This window comes from Mya arenaria, chromosome 12, assembly GCF_026914265.1.
Source record: "Mya arenaria isolate MELC-2E11 chromosome 12, ASM2691426v1".
NCBI lineage: Eukaryota > Metazoa > Mollusca > Bivalvia > Myida > Myidae > Mya > Mya arenaria.
Window position 1 is genome coordinate 26,727,511 of NC_069133.1, and position 24,843 is coordinate 26,752,353.

General features: G+C 38.0%; 2 protein-coding genes across 3 annotated transcripts in view; both read left to right on the forward strand.

The window, feature by feature from the left end:
- The window catches only part of LOC128210574 (chromaffin granule amine transporter-like), a 20,290-nt gene extending 4,144 nt beyond the window's left edge, over nucleotides 1–16,146 (forward strand). Inside the window, exons 2-15 of the mRNA XM_052914926.1 lie at nucleotides 3,327–3,434; nucleotides 4,279–4,448; nucleotides 4,671–4,786; nucleotides 5,500–5,558; nucleotides 5,695–5,778; nucleotides 6,174–6,266; nucleotides 6,629–6,718; nucleotides 7,020–7,063; nucleotides 9,584–9,647; nucleotides 10,162–10,257; nucleotides 13,340–13,459; nucleotides 14,287–14,332; nucleotides 15,626–15,713; nucleotides 16,063–16,146. Coding sequence (XP_052770886.1) covers nucleotides 3,327–3,434; nucleotides 4,279–4,448; nucleotides 4,671–4,786; nucleotides 5,500–5,558; nucleotides 5,695–5,778; nucleotides 6,174–6,266; nucleotides 6,629–6,718; nucleotides 7,020–7,063; nucleotides 9,584–9,647; nucleotides 10,162–10,257; nucleotides 13,340–13,459; nucleotides 14,287–14,332; nucleotides 15,626–15,713; nucleotides 16,063–16,146 — 1,262 coding nt within the window. The remainder of the gene's footprint in view (nucleotides 1–3,326; nucleotides 3,435–4,278; nucleotides 4,449–4,670; nucleotides 4,787–5,499; nucleotides 5,559–5,694; nucleotides 5,779–6,173; nucleotides 6,267–6,628; nucleotides 6,719–7,019; nucleotides 7,064–9,583; nucleotides 9,648–10,161; nucleotides 10,258–13,339; nucleotides 13,460–14,286; nucleotides 14,333–15,625; nucleotides 15,714–16,062) is intronic.
- Nucleotides 16,147–17,252: 1,106 nt separating this feature from the next.
- On the forward strand, nucleotides 17,253–24,284 carry LOC128211799 (GDNF-inducible zinc finger protein 1-like). 2 transcript variants are annotated; one of them, XM_052916869.1, is made up of 5 exons: nucleotides 17,257–17,372; nucleotides 18,938–19,062; nucleotides 19,658–19,761; nucleotides 20,830–20,931; nucleotides 21,983–24,284. In XM_052916869.1, the coding sequence occupies exons 3-5, from the start codon at nucleotides 19,665–19,667 to the stop codon at nucleotides 24,022–24,024; spliced, it is 2,241 nt and encodes a 746-aa protein (XP_052772829.1). In that variant the 5' UTR covers nucleotides 17,257–17,372; nucleotides 18,938–19,062; nucleotides 19,658–19,664; the 3' UTR covers nucleotides 24,025–24,284. The 2 variants fall into 2 exon arrangements, with proteins under 2 accessions (XP_052772828.1, XP_052772829.1); XM_052916868.1 differs by lacking the exon at nucleotides 18,938–19,062 and having other exon boundaries at nucleotides 17,253–17,372.
- Nucleotides 24,285–24,843: the final 559 nt, after the last annotated feature.

The window sequence follows — 24,843 nt, forward strand, 5'->3', positions numbered from 1 at the left end:
AAATTTCAGGAATTGTATTTAATTGAAGTAATATGAGGTTTCAACTACCAATTATGTAAAGTTTGTATGTTGAGTTTTAATAATCATTTATTTAAATTTTAATCAGAAATATTTATTAGCTTCTGCATTTAACTTTTTGAAGGCTCAAGTGTGCGCATTCTGGTCTCAATGAAGACAGAAGGACAGGGTACAGCTAACCTTTCATAAATGCAACTTAACCCTACATATATTTTTTTGCTTATTGACACGCCAACCTGCCAGAGGTATGGCCCTTGGATTGTCGATCAAAACCAATTGTGTCATATCTGTTATCATCCTTGACCGCTATCTGACTGATGGCCATCGTACTTGGTAACACTCATCTTTTTTATATTGTCAGTTTTATGCTGAACTTTATTGAAACACCGTTTTGCCTATCCGATGACACCAAACTTGGTTATAATGTCACTGTGCAAAATGTCATCTTATTACAACAAATAAACAATATCGAACTACAGTTGAGACATTGTGAACACCCAAATACCTTTAATTATCACCCAGGAACTAAAGGAACTAAGAGTTATGGCCCTTAGATTGCCAAATGTTTAAAAATTTAGCATTGCCCAAAGCTAGTATTCCTTATTTCTGCCGAAGTTGTATACATTGCACTTGTTAAGACGCATATACATATGTTTTTTACACAAAGGGGGTTGTCATGTGACCCCCCTTATATATAGACTATACATAAGGGTGGTCTCATGTTTTTTGGGTCTGGACCTAGTTTTGGTCACAACTGACACTTTTATAAGTCCTGGTACCGTGACAACCCCCTTTGTTTTTACATGTACCATAGCCATTCATATTACCTCAGACACGAGTTATTGTTCTTCGACTGTTGGCACTTGCTAACCATGAGACGAACGTTGCTTTGGCGAGCGTATAGATTATCTCCCGCCTTCCAGACATGGGGTACCAGGAATTAACAGTAACAGTTACTGAGTAGAGCTAAATTGTAGCTACAGCTGTATTTTAAAGTACAGCTACAGCTGTATATTTGTAGCTTTACAGCTGCCAGGCATGGGGTACCAAGAATTAACAGTAACTGAGTAGAGCTAGAATATAGCTACAGCTGCAAAATGAAAGCTACCGCTGAATTTCAAAGTACAGCTACAGCTGTATAAACTTATGTATATTTGTAATTTTACAGCTGGAGACATAAAATAATTCTGCAACAGTCAACAATTACTGCAGTCGCTATATCCGTTTCTTAGCCCCCCAAAAATGTTTGTTTAACAATCTGTTGTTAATATACAACTGTAGCTGTCGTGCAACGTACCGCTACATTATTTTATAGTTGTAGCTATACGTTGAAATACAAAACAATACAGCTATAAATTACAGCTATAGCTGTATAACTATGTTGTCATATAGTAGCTTTGGAGTCGTTTGGAACGCCATTTACAGAATCATTGCCAAATTTCCATGCAAGCCTCCTCCAGCGAAAACGGACTGATAACACGCTTTGTTGGACTCGGTAATTGAAAACGGTCAAAACCTATCACAGGCCCATCTGTATTCTGGGATTCAATTTCTGTCACTAAGTGATGGGATATTGAGCTGTATCTGAGATCGGACGTATGTGGACAGGCTATAAAGTGCGCACGTGCCAAACGCAGTTCAAAGGGTGCGCACCTTCATGGGCGCAATATTTGACGAGCGTTCCATCTCCCAAGACAATACAAGAATAAACTATGATTTTAATGGGGTTTAAGGGGTCCTAATGTTTTCTTTTAATTTCCCCCCAAAATACCCAAGATATTTTAATTCTAGTAACAAGTGAATGGATTATAAACTATAGAGTAACAAATTCATTACCTTTTAAATAAAGAATTTCCCTGCAACACATATAATTTCCCCTGACAGCATTCAGGGGCAATGTCAAGTGACTCAAAAGACTCAAGTGGCAAAACTGCAAATCTTCAATTTCTAACCGTTCTTCCTCGTCGAGTTTAAATAATGAAATTTGCTGAATATTATAACGATTCGAAACTGTACAAAATTCACGTTTGAGTCTAAGTCTAGACTTGGGCGCAAGACAGTTCGTTAACATAGTCCCAGGAGACAATATTCTTACAACAAGATCTAATGTCAGTACAACGACAATAGACGACACTTCTAAGAACTCAGCCTTTGAAACACTATTTTCGATGAAACTCATTTAAATTTCGCTTCCGTGTGTTACGTTTTAATAACACAGTCAAAACTCGCTATGTCAAAGTCGATGGGACATCGGGAAATTCTTCGAGATAACGAACATTCGATATCATTGGTTGACAAAACATGTCTAACTTAATTAACCCAATACATTCGAAAAAAAGTTCGAAATAACCAAAACATCGAATAAAACGGAGTAGCGAGTTTTGACTGTATGTGTGTAAAAAATATGAATTATTTATGAAAATGGTCCAACAAAAATGTAACTATCATGTTTCATACATTTTATATTACGTTTCATTTTGATCATTTGCAAGAAAACCTTGCATTCTATCTGAAATGTACTTTACAGTGGCATGTATATATCAACTGCTTCCACTGGCAAAGTCCATCAGACATGTGTCAATCACGTCTTGTCCACAGCCTTCTAGATGAACGCAGAATGATTATCTTCACTCATTTAATGATATATTACGCGGATAACACCCATTTCCCGAGAAAAGTGGTGGGCTACAGTATCTCTCTTGTTTCAAGATTTGAGTGGACATAGATGATGGGTAAATAAATTGTTCTTATTTTGTATTGTTACAGTAGTATATTTATTAGGTATGGTATAATAGTTTTTTAAAGTTATAATTTAAGTTTTTTTATGAAATAATTTTATTGTGTTGAATGTAGAGCATGACCATACATACATACAAGTTAAATACTTCTTTTCTTCGAATGATCATACCCATTTTTAAGATAGTACATGCTTATTGAAATTTCATATTAAAAGTATAGGAAAATTCCCGATTAAGAAACACTTAATGGGTCTTTACTTCAAATGGGTATTTGAAATAATTTCAGTATTTCCCAATGTAAAAGAAACTATCTCAGTAGTTTTAAGTAGATGCCAGTTTAATTACATGTAATTTATTCATTCTTCTTTGTTTCATGTGTGCATTACATTTGTTCTAAGTTTTACTTTTTCGAAAAACCAAATTATTGATTTTGTACCATTTTTTTCACACTCATTTTTTTATTTTATTTTCAAAAAAAGAAAATAGGGTTGGTACCTTTGTTTCAGGGACGGTCGGGTCATCGGAACCAGTCTTACCATACTTTAAATATTGTATTTGTCCTTTGTACAGGCGATGAGAGTTCTGCGTTGTTGCGGGGGTCGGGCCGCTCACTGCGGGCGCTCCTGGCGGTCGTCGCCTTCACCAACTTCCTGGACTACTTGCTCCTCACAGCCGTAGGTAATATGAAGTATATATACCAAGTGAAGTCTTTATTATGGTGCCATATCTCTAAATTAAGAAATGCACTAGCCCGCTGGACATATGAGACACCGTAACTGGTATGCGTCTTAACTCCTGACCCCTATCCAATATGCCTGACGCCTATTTAACTAGCTTCTGAGTCAACAAACGGTCTTATCAGAACCAGCCCCGTGTGGGGCTCAAACATTCGACCTTCCACTCCGTATGCGGATATCCTAACCACTAAGCGACGGAGATGGTCTTTTGTTGTTGTTTTTTCCTGGTACCATCTAAGAAAATATAAAACATAAAACATGTGCTTAAAATGCAGGCTACATGTTCAGTCAGTGAACTGGCAGATTGAGAATCATTAAGTATTAGGTTAATTCATTAAGAATTTCAACTTTCGCGGATGTTTAAACGTCCGCCTACTGTATTCCCTGTATACGGATGCAAAACAGTGGCGCCAGCTAAAATAACGAGTCATACTTTCATACGTTTTATGATGATATCCGTTCTTTTGCTCTACCTCGGAAGTGTCTTTGGCTCTTTTTTATATACAGCTCCTAAAAGAGCTGGCGGCACTGTTTCGCATCCATGCTGTAGGAGATTTTGCGTTCAGCATCAATCAACGATCAAGGTTATTGATATTATTTTTGCAATATATGTAAGTGTATTTCTATAGAAGGGAAATATTTTGCCACTTCGTGAGAAAGTAAATTTAGTTTAAAATCTTTAACAATAGCACTGTGTTTAGCTGTTTCTTTTTGGTGCATTTCTAGTTCGGAGAAGTTCTTATCAAATTAATATCATACTGATCTCTTATGTTATCGCTACCAAGTTCCAATAATTCCGGACTATCTGCTGGAGGCGGACAGACAGGCGGACGGAAGTCAGGCGTTTACTTCCGGTGTTGCGCGACAATTGTCGGCATCGTCCATCATATATTCTAGAGCCGAAAACAACAACAGCATAGACACAAATGCTACAGATGGATCCATTTTTGAAAAGGTGAGCCCCATATAATATTGCTTTTAAGATATTGAATGAATTCCTTTGTTCAACAATATACATCTAAGACAAAACAAAAATAATTACGATTTCAACATTTTGTACTCCAATTTGCTGGCTGTCAAAGTTGTTGCCTGTGTTCAATATTACGCTCGAAATCGTACTGAAAACTGCTTATTGTTTGAATGGCTTAACGTTCATATTATTGGATCACATCTGCAGGCGCTACGGCTTCCGGTTCGTGCCATAAGTGAGAACAGTCGAGTGGGCTGGCTGCTCGGATCCAAGGCGCTTGTGCAGATAGCCGCCAACCCCGTGGTCGGTTACCTCTCAAACAGGTGGCCACTTCCGGCGACCAGCCGCCTAAATATATCAGTTTTCAGTTACTTATACATTACGGAATTGTTGCCTTTTTTATTAGCTCATTTCAACTCAACTCAATTTTATTTTAGGTAAAGGCATCCGGCCCAGAATATAGCATAAAACAATGTTTATAACAATAATAATAATAACAGTGCCACCCTACTTTCTTGACTGTTTTCTCTTTTTTCAATCACAGTCATTATTTGTGAAACAATGGATGCTTCTTACTTAGGGCTATTCCAGTAAAACATATAAGCCACAGGGGGGAGGCAATTATTTAAATAGTATAAAGGTAGGTGTCTTTTTTGCTAATTTACACCCCACAAAGGTAAATTTGCTTCCGTAGGGGATGGCATAATTTAAAAGTGCCCCCCTCCCCCCCGCGCAGGTTATATGTTTAAATGAAATAGCACTTAGTAGTACACGTCCCATAGTTATCCATTACCAGTAGATGCTATAATGTAATTTGACATATGTCTGACCACTGTACCTATTTGAGAAATGTCTTTATACCTTATTAGTTTTATAATGTATTGTGATCTCATGTTAGTAGGTTTTTTTCTTAAGTAAGGACCGGATAACTTTGGCCTATTGAAATAGTTTGCGTTGCAATTAACATTGAATAATCAACTTTTCGTGAACAATGCATTTACAATGTGTGTGCAATCATATTCTTCTGTTATTTCAGAGTTAGTTATCGGTACCTGCTCATGTTCGGAACTGGTGTTTTCGTGATTTCGGCTTCAAGTACGTCACTTTATAAAGTTATATACTCACTTAACACTTTTAGAAAATACAAACAAATAATTATATTGATTTTCTCATGAAGTCATCATTTAAGGCAATCGATACCACTACATTAAAAGTATTATTGGATTTTCAGTGCTGGGAGCCAGCCAGACGTTCACGCCGCTACTCATCGGGCGGGCCGTACAGGGAGTCGGGTCCGCCGCCACCACAATATCAGGTATGTTTATTAATTAGACAAAAAGTTCATGTTTTCGATCTTCATATTCGCATCTTTTGCAATGTTAGTTTTTTCGACATTTTCTAAAACAGTGTTCATTTTCGAGTCAACACAATCTAACCATTTTATATATAAAATAGTGCTTTACCGCCAAATATATTATTTAATGTTTAGCATGACCAAATTTACAAAATTGTTTTGAAAAACAATTCTTTGCCAACATAAATCTGTGATTTAGTCCATTTTGTATTTAAAATAGTGATTTACCCTGATATATAATATTTAATGATTATCATAACTAAATTTACAAATTGATTAAAAACCCAGTTCGTTGCCAACATAAATATGTGAGTGAGTGCCGTAAACGATTTGTTTCTGTTGTCTGTTGCCACCAGGTATGAGCATGTTGGCGGAATATTTCTCCGAGGACGAGAGGAGAAGCCAGGCTATGGGGCTCGCCATGGGAGGGTGTGCCCTGGGCATTCTAGGTACGCAACCTTAGTAGTAATATTAATAGAGATGTCAAACACAGTCCATTACGTGCTAGATTGCAAATATCAGATTCAACAAAAGATATTGAAATTTTTCACAGTATAGTCGAACCCCGTTGGCTCGATCTATCAGGGACAGGCAAAAACACCTCGAGCAAAACGAAAATGCTTATAGCTTCAGTGAAAAATAATCGGACCTTAACGACATTGTTTTCAGTGAGCTATCCGTTCGGATCCAGTACGCGCTGTCGGAGACGACCCTGTTCATCGTCGGCATCGCCCCGCCAGCATTTCTTTAGATTCGGATTGATGTAAAATTATAGTGCTTTCTTTATATCTGACCTTGACCTTGCTTTTAGTGGGCTATCCGTTCGGCGGGCTCCTGTACGCGCTGTCGGGGAAGACTCTGCCATTCGTCGGCATCGCCCTTCTCGCTTTCCTTAGTCTAGGTTGGTATTGTATCTATTATTATCTGGGACTAAACGGACCCTGGCTTAAAACTGTCAAGCATTTTAAACATTTTGACGTCATCAATTCATATAGTTGACAAGAATTTCACAGTTAAGGACGCTTTTACAGGAGAGCAATTGCTGTATTTTCCCTCTAAATAGATCATGACTACTACATTTGCAGTTCATTTAAGACAGCTTGGTTTTAAATATTTGTAATTAATAAGAGACATTATTATATTATATTAGTTTAGGCTCTTTCGCTTACTGTGCCTTGTATTCATCATATTATTGTCTGCAGGTCTTCAGTATGAGCTCTTCCAAAAGATCGAAAGCACAGGAAAGGTACACAAACTCTTTGTATGCCCCCGAAGGTGGGCATATTAAAATCGCACCGTCCGTCCGTCCGTCCGTGCAAGACCCGTGCCCCTACCTCAAAGGTCAAGGTCACACTTAGTGTTTATTCACAATGGAGTGCTGCATATAGGACATAGAGTATAGGTTGTCGTGTCCCGGCTGTAACTTTCCCTTGTATGGACAGATTTTAAAATGACTTGCCACATGTGTTCCACATACCAAGACGACGTGTCGCGTGCAAGACCCGTGCCCCTACCTCAAAGGTCAAGGTCACACTTAGTCTTTATTCACAATGGAGTGCTGCATATAGGACATAGAGTATAGGTTGTCGTGTCCGGGCTGTTACTTTCCCATGTATAGACAGATTTTAAAATAACTTGCCACATGTGTTCCACATACCAAGACGACGTGTCGCGTGCAAGACCCGTGCCCCTACCTCAAAGGTCAAGGTCACACTTAGTGTTTATTCACAATGGAGTGCTGCATATAGGACATAGAGTATAGGTTGTCGTGTCCGGGCTGTAACTTTCCCTTGTATGGACAGATTTTAAAATAACTTGCCACATGTGTTCCACATACCAAGACGACGTGTCGCGTGCAAGACCCGTGCCCCTACCTCAAAGGTCAAGGTCACACTTAGTCTTTATTCACAATGGAGTGCTGCATATAGGACATAGAGTATAGGTTGTCGTGTCCGGGCTGTTACTTTCCCATGTATAGACAGATTTTAAAATAACTTGCCACATGTGTTCCACATACCAAGACGACGTGTCGCGTGCAAGACCCGTGCCCCTACCTCAAAGGTCAAGGTCACACTTAGTCTTTATTCACAATGGAGTGCTGCATATAGGACATAGAGTATAGGTTGTCGTGTCCGGGCTGTTACTTTCCCATGTATAGACAGATTTTAAAATAACTTGCCACATGTGTTCCACATACCAAGACGACGTGTCGCGTGCAAGACCCGTGCCCCTACCTCAAAGGTCAAGGTCACACTTAGTGTTTATTCACAATGGAGTGCTGCATATAGGACATAGAGTATAGGTTGTCGTGTCCGGGCTGTAACTTTCCCTTGTATGGACAGATTTTAAAATAACTTGCCACATGTGTTCCACATACCAAGACGACGTGTCGCGTGCAAGACCCGTGCCCCTACCTCAAAGGTCAAGGTCACACTTAGTCTTTATTCACAATGGAGTGCTGCATATAGGACATAGAGTATAGGTTGTCCTGTCCGGGCTGTTACTTTCCCATGTATAGACAGATTTTAAAATAACTTGCCACATGTGTTCCATATACCAAGACGACGTGTCGCGTGCAAGACCCGTGCCCCTACCTCAAAGGTCAAGGTCACACTTAGTGTTTATTCACAATGGAGTGCTGCATATAGGACATAGAGTATAGGTTGTCGTGTCCGGGCTGTAACTTTCCCTTGTATGGACAGATTTTAAAATAACTTGCCACATGTGTTCCACATACCAAGACGACGTGTCGCGTGCAAGACCCGTGCCCCTACCTCAAAGGTCAAGGTCACACTTAGTGTTTATTCACAATGGAGTGCTGCATATAGGACATAGAGTATAGGTTGTCGTGTCCGGGCTGTAACTTTCCCTTGTATGGACAGATTTTAAAATAACTTGCCACATGTGTTCCACATACCAAGACGACGTGTCGCGTGCAAGACCCGTGCCCCTACCTCAAAGGTCAAGGTCACACTTAGTCTTTATTCACAATGGAGTGCTGCATATAGGACATAGAGTATAGGTTGTCGTGTCCGGGCTGTTACTTTCCCATGTATAGACAGATTTTAAAATAACTTGCCACATGTGTTCCACATACCAAGACGACGTGTCGCGTGCAAGACCCGTGTCCCTACCTCAAAGGTCAAGGTCACACTTAGTCTTTATTCACAATGGACTGCTGCATATAGGACATAGAGTATAGGTTGTCGTGTCCGGGCTGTAACTTTCCCTTGTATGGACAGATTTTAAAATAACTTGCCACATGTGTTCCACATACCAAGACGACGTGTCGCGTGTAAGACCCGTGCCCCTACCTCAAAGGTCAAGGTCACACTTTGGTGTTTATTCACAATGGAGTGCTGCATATATAAGAACATAACAGTGTCGGTTGTCAACTATGGGTGATATTTTTTATGTTTAGAGGCAATTTAAAATAACTTTCCATATGTATTTGAAAGGCAAGATCAACTTTTCATGTACTGACCTTGTTCATAGGTCAATGTCACAATCGGGGGCATTCGTCACATACTGTGACAGCTCTTGTTTATTTATGAAACAAATCGGAAACATAAGTATTGTCTTTAACGCTAAAAATGGATGCGCATGTGTCGATTCGTCCCGTTTTGTCTCAGACACCAGAACGCCAAGACAAACTGCAGAACGCGAAGCCGACATTTTTCGTGTCGTTTTCTCTCGGGCAAATGTGATATTAAAATTATATTTTCGTTCTGTCCATCCTATTGCTGAGTGTCACGGTATGTTGCAGGTCGAGACTGGGTCCTCCTCGTTACTGACGCTTCTCTGGGATCCTTACATTGTTCTCTGTGCAGGTATGGGTCTATGGTTCTTTCTGTAGGACTTTACAAAATTAGCAAAAATACTAATAATATTATTTACTTCATTTTTTCCCCACTAAGACATAGCAAAAATGGTTGTTTCCGCTTTACCGACCCTATTTGTTGCACCCGACCCTTATATTTCTACATTTTCTATTGCCAGCAAATATAAGCTTTAATTTATTTTCTCCGTTTGGTATACATTTTCGGAAGTAGTTTCTTGCACGGGAAAGACACGAGAATAAACCAATACCTAATTGCGACTTTTGTTCGGTGTAAAAAATGATATTAATATTCAACTTTATTAAAATATATATATGAATAATTAAATATATCTACGCTAAACTTTTTGGCTTGTGAAATTGAAACCAATCCTTAATTTATTAGTATATTGATTATGATGTGGGTTGATCGAAGCTAACACAAATATCAAAACTACATCAACACTAGATATAAAATATAAATATACAAACTCTCCAAATTCCGTTGCTCCTTTAATGTTTCCCAGGAGTGATAATGTTGACGTCCATGTCGTTGGCGGTGCTGGAGTCCACAGTGCCCCTCTGGGTCATGGGCACAATGGACGCCAAACAGTGGCAGCTAGGTACGTCGGAACTTTCGATGTTTACATTCCATTTATGCAAACTATGTTTGAAAAATGTGTTCACTAAATTTTGCATTCAGGAAAGTAAATCTTGATGCACAAAAAAAGACCAAATGTATACGTGCCCGTTCAAGCAATCAACACTCCTCGGCCATTTTCCATCGATTGTAACCGCGGATGTATACCGGTACGTCAGTAGAAGTAGTTCGTAAAATTATAAATAAAAGTATTACATGTTATTAATTGTAGTGTTTTAACGTGTTTTTTTTGCATTAATAAGTTTAAATCGATTGCCGGTGAAGAGTATCATTGCATATCAATCAAGATTACTTTTTTAGAGTTAAGTCAGTTGAAGAGTTGAACTTCTAAATTAAAATTACGACGCGGTCTACTTGCAGCGTATTTAAATGTTAAGATTTCTGCCATTGTAATTCGTCCATATACATCCGAGGCTGTTTTCGCTGGTAAATGACCGAGGAGTTCCGAATGCCGTTCAAGAAGTGTGACACAACCTACTCACTGTTTGAACTGGTACATGGATGAATGGGCTACTTTTTGTGCACAACGTCATCCAGGTTTTGTGTACATTGTACACGTTTAGAATGGCGTGCACAAAAACACGCGGAAAGCGAATTATGCGACTATCAACGAGCCTAAGTTTAAATTGACATTTGGCAAACGACTTTTAAATTCAACTCCAACTTTAACATGCAAGTGAAGCTGTCATATAAGTGAACACACACGTCTTGTTTGGAAACCTCTTGAACGTCTTTGTACACCCACTTGAAGTTGCAACCTTTGTACACCCACTGCGTGGTTCTCCCGCTGCGGCAGTTTAATTGTCCATTTTGAAACTGTTTGCTTGGCAATATTATTTTAAAGTGTATTTTGAATTCATAATTTCCATCTCACGCACGGAAATTGTTGGCTTAATCAAGTATCGCTTATTTGTTCCAGGTCTGATATTCATTCCAGACAGCGTTGGCTATCTTGTTGGCACCAATGTCTTTCCAGTTATCGCCAAAACCTACGGAAGGTGATGGAAATATTGTTTAGTGCCTTTTAAACTCTTGTTACAAGTATTGAAATCGTATTCGTATGACCTAAATAAACAAACTGATTTAGTCATCTTCTTAAATAAACTTAATTTATGCACTTTCATTAAATGTCATTGTTCTTTGGCTCAAAATTTGAATACTTAAAGATGCACTCTTACTCCCAAATAAGATTAACCACCGGTAATAATATTGTTTTAATATTCCAAAAAGGATGAATAAATGTCGAAAACAATGGTTCATATGAAGGATAACGAGTTTAATGTGAAAGAAATGAGCATAAAACACGGTATTTCTACCTTATGAGACAATAGTAGATCACAGTAAATCTTTTAGCATTCACCAATCATTTAATATTTTTGCGCTTTGTGCTATTAATAACACGATTACAACATTGTTATCAGTAATTAATATTTTCTTTACATTCATTAATTAGTAAGTAGTTAAGGGTTAATTAGTCAAAATTGATGTTTGTTATACATGTATATGTATTGATTTTGAATAAGAATGTCACTTTAATGTGTTACGTTTAATACGGATGCAGGACTACAATGCCCGAAAGTGTTATCAGATGTGTAATAATTGATTAGTGATATAATTAATTAGTGATATCATACTTTACTTCTTGGAAAGATTTGTAAAATTTAGGCAACCTTTACGTCGAATGATCAACGTGTTGTCTTGTAATTTCAGGTGGCTTTTTACCGGTGGTTCTATGGTTTTGATTGGCCTTGGTATGACTTCTGTAAGTGAGTTTACATCAACGTTTTCTATATACATTGTAAATATTCTAAACACCCTTCATAAGACGGGACGCATTATTTATTCACCTGCGGTTGGTCGGATAGCTTCTAGTAAGTTATCCGCGCTCGAAGTTTTTATCTGATAATCGCCAAATTAGATTATATGTGTATTGGTTAAATATCTGGGCCAAGTTCAATAACCAAGCATGTCGCCCTTGTCATTCCAAGGTTATAGCCCTTGAATTGTTGATATGTTATCCGCAATGTAATTCGAGGAGTGGAGCCTTGTCCGATCATCATCAAACTTGGACAACATTGTTAGGGGCAGAATATCACTGCCAAATTCGTGAACAAACCATTTCGACCTCTCTCTTAATAGTTATCGCACTTGAGTTGCTTAATTCACTAAAATATTTCTGTTAACAACTGACAACAAATCATTATTTCGATGGGTATATCTAGTGACAGTCGAAAATCTTGTTGCTGTTGACGTATATGTATCTTATAAGTCAACGATTAAGTTCCTTTCAATGTTTTAAAATGTTATGGTTTGACTGCCGATTGCTGATGCAAATAATGTCTAGGGTATTTTCAAAAAACGTCTTAAATATTTCTTAGAAACACTGGAATTTCACTTTAGATCACTTAAAATAAGTGAGTTCTTCCAAAAATATTTTGTATTAATGCGTCGTTGTGAACTATAGAATACGGCCCCTTTTTGCCTGTTAACTTTGTGTTATTTTCAGATTCCATTTTGTCGGGAGATGATACATTTGATGATTCCGCACGTCTGTCTTGGCATAGGAGTTGGTATGTACTTCCATTTGCAAATGAACTTAGCATTTCAAGGTTTTAAAGAACAGCCAAGTGAACCGTCCCTCGACTTTACACATCAAGAGAATGTGTAATCGTTTTTGCATCATGTGGGTCTAATTACACCGAAAATCATCCATACATAAACAGTTGGTTGTTGTTTCACTTGAACCTGGCAACTAATTCGTAGCTTTATATTACGTAGCAATATCTGTTTGGTCCCAAACTATTTTTTAACTCCACCGATTCCTCTGGTGATGAGGTTTAAACTGAATCTTTCATCGGTGCAAAATTGCACTGCGGGCGTGCTTTGTTAAACCGACTGATATAAGCGCTACATGCAGTTTAATTTTAATAGCACAATGGCTGTACTTGCTATATGCATGAAGATTACGAAGTACTGTGATGCGTCACACCTGTGACCTGGCTGACTGCGCCATTGTCATCACGCGGTAATCGTTCCTGTTTCAGGCGTTGCTGACGCCGCAATCATGCCGCTGTTGGCTCTACTGATGGACGGCCGTCACACGAGCACTTACGGAAGTGTGTACGCTATTGTTCAGCTTGCCGTCTGTTTAGCATACTCACTTGGTAAGTAGCTACGAACGTACTTTTATTATCAGGAGCTAGAACTTTGACATCTTGCCGATATTGGCTCTAGTGATGGAATGCCGTCATACAAGCACGTACGGAAGTGTTTACGCTACAGTAATGTTCAGCTGTGTTTAGCATACGCGCTTGGTGAGTAAAAACGTGCGTTAATGTTTCACATGATTTAATTGACATCTTACCGTGATTGGCTCTAACGGTGGACGGCGGTCATACACACATTGTTCAGGTAGCCATATGTCTAGACACCATACTGCTTTGGTAAGTAAAACCTTGCGTTAATGTATCAAAGTCAGAGGTCAAATGACATATTGCCTCTGTTGGCTCCACTGATTGACAGTTCATGCGACTAAATTTATAAAATGTTAATTTTTCCTCACACAAATGGAATAGTTTATGTTGATCTTCATAAAATTTGATCAGGTTATTTGTATGAACGATATTTCTGATCGGTATAAGTCTGGGTCTTGTTAGTTAAAAAAAATAGGTCATGAGCTTAATACTAAGATTTGCAAAATTGCATCATCAAAATAAAAAATCCAGCTTTAAAGTGGCGATGCTACTCACTTGGTTGGTTCAAACCCGCTTTTATGTAATACAATGGTTAGTTGACATATTGCCATTGTTGGCTCCACTGATTGACATAACATATGAGCACATACTCTGGTGGCGTTGTTGTCGTAAGTTGAAATTTGCGTATATGGTACTAGGGTCAATTGACATGTTGTTGTTGCTGCTGCTGATGATGATGATGATGCTGCTGTTGCTGTTGTTGTTTTCTCTTTCAATATTGCATTCATCTTTTTCAGGTCCAGCCATTGCAGGTACAATTGTCAAAAATTATGGCTTCAAATGGTAAGTTGACTACTACACGAAATAGTAATTGCACCCGCAACATGAGTTTCTAACTTTTTAAAATTACACACGAGCGCGAAGAGCGAGTTGTATAATTTCGATCACGAATGTTGTGGGTAAGGTTACTGGTTTGTACCATGTTGTCGAGGCCAACGTTCAATAATTAGCAAATGTACAGTAAAACTGCGGTCGTTTGAAAAGGCGGTCGTTTGAGAACCGGCGGTCTCTCGAGGTCGGAGCTTTGTCCCGAACATGTTTCCTTCTATTTTCATATAAAATATACTGACGCTGCATCGAAACCTAAATCGAGGAGTCGAGCACTATAGCCGGTCCCAAATACGCAAATAATGAACAAAACCTTATGGCTCCCTCGATGTAATTATTTCACACTTTATCCCGAGCGTGTGTTCCAAAATAAACAAACAATTGCTAGGTGCTTTCGCAAGTTGAAAAAATTGCAATGACAGTTAAAAGGAAATTTGATTTTGCGAAATTTAAATCTGACTAATGCCATAATATATACTGTCATATTTAAATGTTGTTTAGAAAATGTGTTTTTTGTAAAAAATAAACATAATTAACTCTTTATTCATTTATGTTTTTTTTTTCTTTTACATTTCGTATACGACAGCCTGTGGGCCTTTGGGCGTTTCCCACAACGCAACACATAATCGGTGTCGTAATAAACAGTAGGTTTGACGACTTCAAACTTAGTACACTGAAAGATATTTCATAACAGGCTGGAAAATTGAAACTCAGGTCGTTCGAAACCTCGCTTTCGTCGAGGTTTCAACTCGGACCCCGGCATGCTCGAGCGATCACAGTTTTACTGTATAAGTAAATAACGCTATAATTAATCCACACGATAGTAATGGCACGGTCAAGCTCCTATATATACGTGTAACCGTTATGTTATGGGGTTAAATGAATATGCGAAAAAAGTGAAAACGGTCTCCATCATGGTACGAACTGTATTGTTACATTAATGATGATGGTGTTAAAATATAAATTAGATTTATTCACCATTTAAATCATAATCTAATTTGAAATGGTTCAAACACTATCCATTTACTTACGATATGTAACTGCTATTACGATGTCAAAGTATGTTAAATCGTCGGAACTTCCCAAGTAGGATGCATTCCGTTTCTTTCCATTCAACCCAAGGGTGGCTTTCACACGAAGTAGGGCGCACAGTCTGTTCAATGGGAAGTAACAGAATTGGTCTGTTGTTGATATCAAACAATGTTTACGTTTGGGTTTTATTGAATAAAATTGTGTTTTGTACTTAAGGGCAATGTGGGGAATGGCGGGTGCCAACTTGGTCTATACGCCTCTGTGTGTCCTTCTGCGGGCGCCGCCTCTAGCTTCGGACACACAGGTCAGTTTAACAAACCTACTACAATTGTTGTGAACGTCAAAGCTATGTAAGACAACGGGTGCAAACCTACATACCATTGTGCGTGCTGATGCGGACCTATTGATTATTATGATATTCGTGAGCACTGATTGTATTTATTATAGGTACTGAATTTGATGAGCATTGCATTATTTTGGACGGCCTAGATGATCAGCCCTTTTTGATGTTTTAACTTATAGAACAAAATGTACATATTATCAACTAGCGGTCTAACATTTTCCAGGCTACTTAAAACGAACACAATCTTGCTTGTTAAGTTAAACCTAAAAATTCAATCCTGATCCATGGATATATTTGTATTCCTATCTAGTGTATTTTGGGGGACATGGACGACGATGACGACAATATCAGAGAGACGTCAGCTGACGTGCCGTCCTATACCGCTCTCGAATGACAACGAGTGTCCAGAGTGGGAAATAATTGAATACAAGACAGCGACTGTGTCACTCTTAAAATGAAAAGATTATAAGTGTAAATTCTGATTCGATGCATATCACAATTTATCAGGAAATGTGGGAAAATAAGCGTTCAAGATGCCCAATTCAGCAGGCTTGCTGTTAATTTCTCTATCCGTGAATTAAATTCAAATACATTTGCTAAATGCTACATGTAAATGGTTGAAAATGCGAATTAATACCATTTTTTAGTCTCAATCTTTAGACCTTTCGTAAAATGGTCCCACTAAGAAGCGTCTATACCATTGTAGATGAATGGAACGCAAACAGTGCTATGTAGAATACAGAACTCGTAATAAAATGTTTATTTTGTATGTTTTTGTCCATTTACGTATACGCCTATTGAGAGTTTGTGAGGCAAGCTTATGTACTAGATACAATATTTTATTTGGGAAGGCAATTCAGAAGTTCTTGCTCGGAAGGAGATATTGATGTATGAACACAAAGGATGAAACTGCATTCAAACGACTCGCCCATGTTTTGGCACCATTTTTTCTCGGTTTTGCATCTGAAAACTCTTATATTATATCTCTGTTACTTTTGATACTGAAATTCCAGAAAGGAACACTTAACATATTCTGAATTAAGTGTGGTGCGACCTAACGCCAGTACAGTAAAGAAATAAAACAAATTAAAACTGATAGCAAAATCACAGGCCCACAATTAAGGCCTCGTTCGATAAAATAAAGGGTTCCAGCCGTCAGTATCGTAGTTTTTATACCCCTAATGATTTGCCACACGTATTTTCCTCATACAAAAAATGCATTTTACAAACACATGAGCGAGACCCTTTACAGTAGCCTGAAACCCATGAGGCGAATGCGAACATTTTATTTTTATACTTATTATTCTAACGACAAAATTATTATTGAAATTCGTTATCAAAGTATGAGTAAGTAAAATTTGAAAAAAAACATATCCTTATTTCTTACCTGGGAGTTAGTATTGTATTATTGGTCCCATTTCTTATTTGTTAATCCGCATTTTGAAAAAACAAAAAAACTGTTGACTGTTTCCAAAGGGAAGTAACCGCTGCGGAGAGTACCTGAAAAAAAAGCAATAACTGCAAAACCTGAACAAGGCCAATATTTAAGTGCTTCCTTTATTAAGTTATGACAACATTCTGTCTACTACAACGAAAGACAACCACAGTCACTGCTTGATGGTAAGTTTGAATGCAAAGTCCTGATATTATTACTGAACACAAGTCGTTTCTATCATGTTATCCGGATTTTCGATTTCGGATAGAATAATGTTTTGTTTTTTCTCTGACAGGCTGTCGGATAAAATCCACAACCTCGAAGAAGAATTAACACGTTTCCGTGTCTTTGCCTGCACAATTAACTGAATAACAAAAGATCAGATGTATCATGAACAGAGAGGATATTGTGTTAATTTTAAAATAAGACTAAAATAAGTGCTGTTCATGCACCAGTCAATTGTAACCAAGGGCAAGGCCCCCCAAGGTCTGGGGAATAGCAGGGACTTGGACTTTAGGTCCAGCCAACCCCGGCTAAAATCTCCAGCCTGTGGGGGCGAACAGATGGTAATAAAATCCCCGCCAAATGCCCCTGCACCCCAGGGACCCTAGGTAATGTAGTGCAAGTGCACACTTTAGTAAGGCCCATTCCCCGCTATATTTAAAGCGAATACAAAACCACTGCATTCACCTGGCACTGCGGGGCCACCAGATAGGTAAAAACATGGCCCATTTCCCCCGCTATCCCGGTATAACCCCGGACCTGGGGGGGCTGTGGTTACAGGTCCAGGGAGTTGCAGGGACTTTGACTTTCCATCCTGTTAATCGCGGGTAAAATTGTCCAGAACCATATCTTGGTAGGCATTGATCAGAAAATGTTCAAACTTGGTCAGAATGTTCCCCCTGATCAGATGTCTACCACTCGTAAAAGTGGGTCACATGGGGTCAAAAACTAGGTCACTAGGTCAAATCTTAGAAAAATATTTGGAACAAACTAGAGGCATTATACATGATCAAACATTCATGAAACTTAATGAAAATGTTTTCCTTGATGAGATTGTGTTAATTTTTAAACAAGACTAAAATAAGTGCTGTTAATGCACCAGTCAATTGTAACCATGGCCCCCCAAGTTCTGGGGAATAGCAGGGATTTGGACTTTCGGTCCAGCCAACCCCAGCAAAAATCTCCAGCCTGTGGGGATGAACAGATGGTAAAATCCCTGCCAATATATATATATGTGGTTATAGTCAATTATCACCAACATAAAGCTCCTATGAGCTTGAAAATAACACACAGTGAACATGATCAACAGGTACCTTAAAATGTCATTTTCCACTTTTTACTGTTATCACTTCAGACATGTCTGAACTTTCACTTTGAAATCATTTAAATTCATAGAAACTATTACAAATGTTACTCTATATACAAAACTTTTATTTCAAATAATTCCTAACAAACTCAAACTTGTATCCAACATTCATAACGGTCCATTTCTCTGCAGCCATATTACATGTTAATATAGGAATATTCCACCTACTTTTTCATTTCCAATCCATGAACTTTGCCTAATCAGGTGGGGGATATCAATTCAATGAATTTGCTTGTTTTAACAGTGTTTAAGCCAATACTTTCTCTTGGTACACTTAAGTGTTTCATGAAACACTAATTCAGATCGACATCTGTCAACAAAGCATAGCCATTTTGGAACTATCGAGCAGGTGCCCATTATCTTTCCGCTCTATATATTTAGTCCTGGGATCTGTCATTCTTGGCCAGGAAAACAACAAGTGGGATATGGACCTGTAGAGTCGCCAAAACAAACTGTCAATGACTCTGAAGCGCGCCTTTATATGGACTACACCTCGGGATACCTAGGTAAGGCCCAATTCCAGCTATTTTTGGTGCTAAAACAAAACAAGCGCAGTCACTCGGCACTGCGGGACTACGTGGAAGGTAAATTCACGGCCCATTATTCCCGCTATCCCCAGTATACCCCAAGACCTGGGGGCCGTGGTTACAATTTGCTGGTGTATAAGTATTTACTAAACTCTAACAGATAGTTGCATGACCAAATAATATGTATCTTTTCAACATAATTTCAATTTGAAGTTCTAAAGCAAAATACAACTGCAATGGAAACTTCTACCATTCCTTTACTACATAAAGAGTGGTTTAAAAAGTAGAGCCCTAGAATATTGTGCATGTACCAGTATTACAAGAGCTTTTTATTAAAGCATAAAAATTTCAGGTTAGGTAGTCTTCCGCAATGCATAGTTTTAAGATTACACTTTTTCTTTCAGTTATGTCTTGGTCTTTTTAATGCAAAATAAAAAAGACTAAATATGAAAGCCTGAATAGCCTATTGCAATGATGACTGGGAAGTACCAATTCAATTTGTTTCTTTGTAAATAGACTGGAGCCCTACATGTACGTTATTATCACTAAGCAAACATGCTGTTTGTTTTGTCAGTTCTGAGATGGCTGTATACATGATGATGTTGTATGTGACGAGGGAGCAGGAAAATGCAATACATGAGCTCTTCTCTCAGCGTACATGGCCTTTGCTCAAGTCAGGTTAGTATATAGAAGTTGGTGACTGTGAGTGTTCTTTCCTGAACTTTTTTTGTCTTTTACATCAACAAATTTACAGCCTTAACCATTTTGTATTAAAGATTTGGTCTTTTGTAAAGGGACTTACTTTTTTTCTTTATTTGTGTCTATCTTGAACACATTCTTGTTCCTTTCTAGGCAAAATTGGAATTCCAATTTTTTATCAAAATGATGCATTTTTCCCAATCATAAAGGCCCCCATAACTGGTTCCTAGAGTAACTTGAAATGAAATCAGCTTTAATAAGAAACTGGTTATGGCCTGACATTTTACACAATTCCTTTTTGAAACAACACAAAACAGATGTTCATGTGTAACAAGCATCTAAACCCAGGCAATTGCCAGCTCAAGCATGATTAAGATCAAAATAGACTTGGAATATTGTATAAAGCCTTGACAATTCAGAACCAAGTTACAAATTCTTCTTGTAAGTTGGTATGTTTTTAGAAGATAAAATACAGTACATTCAACGAGTTGGACCCACTTTCCGTTTCCCTCCGCGGATTTTTGCTATCGCGGCCAACACAATGATTTTATCGACTGTCCGCGAGTGAGGTATCAGGTGTTGTCATAGACTTGGGTTGGGGAAGGCTGATGGTGTCCTTCAAAAAGTTCAACCTTGGCCATTATGCAGTGGTCGAAATTAGCACAAGCCCGCAAGCCCTGCACTGGCACATGTCTTCCGGGCTTGCTCAAATTTTGAATTTAATATAGCAGGGCTTGTTCAAATATATGATTCCATGCAATAGTATAAGAAATTGGGCTTGTTCATCCAAAAGTCTAATTTCAATGACTGATTATGATTACTTAAAAACCGTTTAAGATATTATTATGACATATGGCATAGGGCAATAGTCAATTGTATCAAGGCCTATAACTCTTGCTTTAATGAGCATCAAGTTATGCTCCGTTTAGACTTGAGACAAAGCCAAGCCATGGTATTCCCAACCTCCAAAGGTACCAAATCATTAAACATTAACATTTTATAGTGTAAATAAGATTAAAGATGATTTCTTTATTTTATTACTGACAGATCCATCAAGTGTTCTGAGAGGGCCACAGCATGTGTTCACATTTGGTAGTCTTCAGGATAGAACATGGGAGTTTCATACAGTACCTGCAACACAGCTGTCAGGTAAAATTAAAAAAAATCACATAGCTGTAAGATTTATTTAACTAGCAATGTACGCAAAGTATGTCTTACAAAATAGTGTAATTTTAATTTGTTGTGTGTGAATGCACTAGGGCATTATTCAACAGCCAATTTGTTGTTGTTGTGGTTATAAAGGTTTGTCTGTACCCTATAATGGCTATAAAGGGTACAATTGGAAAGATTTGTGTAACCCATTTGTGTGGTTCAACCCAGGAATGTTGTATCCCATGTATCAGTGCTTTACACTGAGCATGTTAAAGGGACTACTCCGTATGATAAAAAAGAAGAAAATTGTCGAAAACTGACATGAACTTGGTATCGATGTTTACAATGCATTGTAACTTACTAACTGAAGTTCCACATAGTTTACAATTAATTTATTTTTCGCAGTTTTTTCGTATTTTTCCATTAAAAAATATTACTAGGTATGTCTACCTAGTAGAGTTCATTCCTTATGCGTAATTGGCTAGTCGATGTTATCACGTGATATGACCATGTTAGGTATATAGCTTAAATATTCCAACTGTTTAGAGTAAGCCTTTGTAGCACAGTGGATACGGCACTGGACTGCAATTTTGGCAACACTGGTTCAAAACCTGTCTCGGATTCGATTTTTTTTTTACATTTTGTTATGTTTTTTTACAATTATGATATCAAAGAGTAAAACATTTTATTAAAATATTTTCCTGAGATTTGTTACAGAATATAACTTTTTGGTGCCAATCTGGTGTACAGTCCCTTTAAAGAACCAAGAGGTCTCTTTGCAAAGAGCTAGGGTAGCACCCTGATCTCTTGTACATGTATCTCATTCTGTTCCTTCAAGTCTTCCAATGTCTGGATTTGACTGCAAGCTGTTGTCTCTTCTTTCTCATGTCACTTATGGCATTATGATTTCGTCATTGTGGGGTCAAGCCATAAATGCAGCCAATGGGTACGGGCAGACCTTAATAAGTGAAAGTTAATGTTATGATTGTATTTGTATCATTTAAAAGCATGTTGTGCACTGTGATATGGGCATCTTTTTTACTTGCAGGCCCATCCAGCTTGGGAACAAATGATCCATTGAAAGGCCAACATGAGTTTGTGATGAGTTTTGATAAGAAAAAGATTGAACCAGCTTTCAACTGCAAAGTACTTGTTGAAAAGTTGCCGCCGGAAGCATTAACAGGGGCTTGCTCACGCAAAGTGAAAGGTGCTGGTACATCAATTAAACAAGCTAATAAGGAAACTGCACACATAAGAGGAAAGACCAGACAGTCAAGTAGGTTGATAATTAAGCTGAACCAACCAAGTGTGACAAGCTTAAAGAAGAAAGAGGAATTAAAAGGTTTTTCTCAATTTAATGGAAGTGTGTCTACTGGTAAGAAACAGATCAGATTGAAGTCAAATAAGTTTACCAAACATTCAGCTATGCCTGCAGAGGAGGGTGAAGAAAACAATATTGTAAATGGGGAGGGAGTTGAAGTCCAGGGTGTTTCTGAACTGAATGACAATCATGGAGGTAAAACTTCTGAAGATATTAGAAACTCTTCTAATAAATTAGATGAGATTGCCAATAATATTGAAGATGCGGAACACGATACTGAAGACATGTCCAGTAACATTCAAGATATGGAGGACAATACTGAAGATATGTCTGACAACATTGAACACATGGATGACAACATTGAAGATAATATTGAAGATATCGAGGACAAGAAGGTCGATGACAAGAAGAAAAGTGATAACAGTAGAAAGAAAAAGAAAATCAATGATGATGATTACATTCCTTACAAATACACGTACCCTAAGCCACCTAAAAAACCTAAAACCCCTAGAAAAGACAAGGAATCAAAACCTCCAAAACCTAAAGTTCGAAAAAAAGACCCAAATAAAGGACGTGGAAGATTTCCATGTCAGTTTTGTAATAAGGTATACACCTTTAAGCGTGTTTTCGATGGCCATTTTATCAAAGAAGGAACTTCATGCATGAATGTTTGCACATATTGTGGGAAAATCTATGGACCAAAATTCATTAAAAGGCATATTTTCTATCGTCACGAGAGGGATTTAGAGATCAAAATTAAGTGCGAAACTTGTGGTCGAAACTTTATGGGAACACATGATCTTAAACAGCACATGGAAATACACAGTTTAAAGCAACATGTATGCCATATTTGTGGCGCCATGTTTAAGAACCACTTGTCTTCTTACAGTCATATGAAAAGGCATGAAGGCGAAAAATTAGGCCTCAAACATACCTGCCCAATTTGCAATAAAACATTCACATGCCAGTACTACCTTAAATCTCATATCAGTGTTACTCATAACAATGAGCAATATCACATTTGTGATATATGTGGCTCCACCTTAAAGTCTAAAGCATCCTTGAAAACACATATAACATGTTTCCATGGTAACCAAAGAAAGTACAAGTGTACTGTGTGTGGCAAATCCTACAAGTATTCCCACCAAGTCTCAACTCATAAGAAAATGTACCATGATAAAGTGAAACGATTCCATTGTAAGGAGTGCGGTAAATCGTTTTATTTTGATAACCAGTACAAGGATCATTTGAACATTCACCTTGGACTGAAGCCGCACAAGTGTGGGTATTGTCCGTGCGTGTTTGCAACCAGAGAGCAAAGGACCCAACACAGAAGAAAACACAGGGGAACACATCAGATTGGTGCTAGCCTTAACGGTGGGAAATCTAAAATGGGGAGTAACTCCAGGTTTGTCCTAGAAATGGGAAATGACTCTATGCATGCCCAAGAAATGGGGAATAACTCCTTGGATGCTCTTGAAATGGGGAATAACTCTAGGTCTGCCTTAGAAATGGGGAATAACTCTGTGTCTGCCCTTGAAATGGGGAATAACTCCAGGGATGCCAGTCAAAACATTGAAGGTGATACCGCCGATAACTTTGCCCAGAACTATGAACCATCAGATACAGAATGCACCATCCAAGACGTGGGTAGTTATGTGTCATTCCAGGACCCACAGTATGAGGCAGTCTTGGCACTAAATTCTCAAGTGTCCCCGAAAGTTCAAGTAGAGTTTCTCTATCCAGAAAAGGGGGCCAAATCACCTTGATTTCTGAAAAGCTGAAACATGTTGAATTTTCCAATAATTCTGCTGACCAGTTTTAACAAGTATGGCCAAAAACGTTTTAGCAATTTGAAGTAATGACATTTATTATATCATTATTATTAATATTACATCTGGTTTATAGGTCCGTGATGTTACAAATTATTACAGTTATTTTTAAGCCAATCCTAAGACATTTGTATGTCGATTACTACAAATAAGTAAATAAAGGAATTTCTATGTTATAGTATCAGTTTATGTTTCATGACAATAAAATAAAAATCTATGTTGCTTGATATTCATCAAATTTATTCTACTGCTTCGTATCAATTCAAATAATACATCTTGAACATTCAACAATCAATATATGGATTGATGATGCTAATGGTATTTCTGAATCATTTCGCACTTTTATGACCCCACTTATGTTAAGAATTTTGATACGCTAAAATTAAAAGGGTTGAATTATTCAGAAGTCCAAGTTCGATGACTTGAATGCAGAGTTATGGTCCTTGACTCAGTAAAAACACGTACACCAAAACGCTTGTAATTTGGCGCTTGATACTCCGAAAGTACGAGCTAGCAGAGTCACAAATATTAACAGGAATGTAACCAGCATATAAGAGAGAACATCTGTGGTTTTATTTGTTGCTGTGCTCAGCAGAAATATGGCCTTAAGGCTGCACTCGCACAGATTTACCGTTTTGACATCTTTTTTTATTTTTTGTCTTGGAACGGGCTAATTTTTGCGTAAATATCTGCAAACCAGTGACATAAGACTGCTGACAAAAGATCAGATCGCAGATTTTCATATTTCCGTTCGAA

Coding starts and splice junctions, on each gene's coding strand:
- LOC128211799 (XM_052916868.1), top strand. CDS start 19,665: ATGGCTGTATACATGATGATGTTGTATGTGACGAGGGAGCAGGAAAAT. Junction 19,762..20,829: donor ATGGCCTTTGCTCAAGTCAG/GTTAGTATATAG, acceptor TATTACTGACAG/ATCCATCAAGTGTTCTGAGA. Junction 20,932..21,982: donor ACCTGCAACACAGCTGTCAG/GTAAAATTAAAA, acceptor TTTTACTTGCAG/GCCCATCCAGCTTGGGAACA.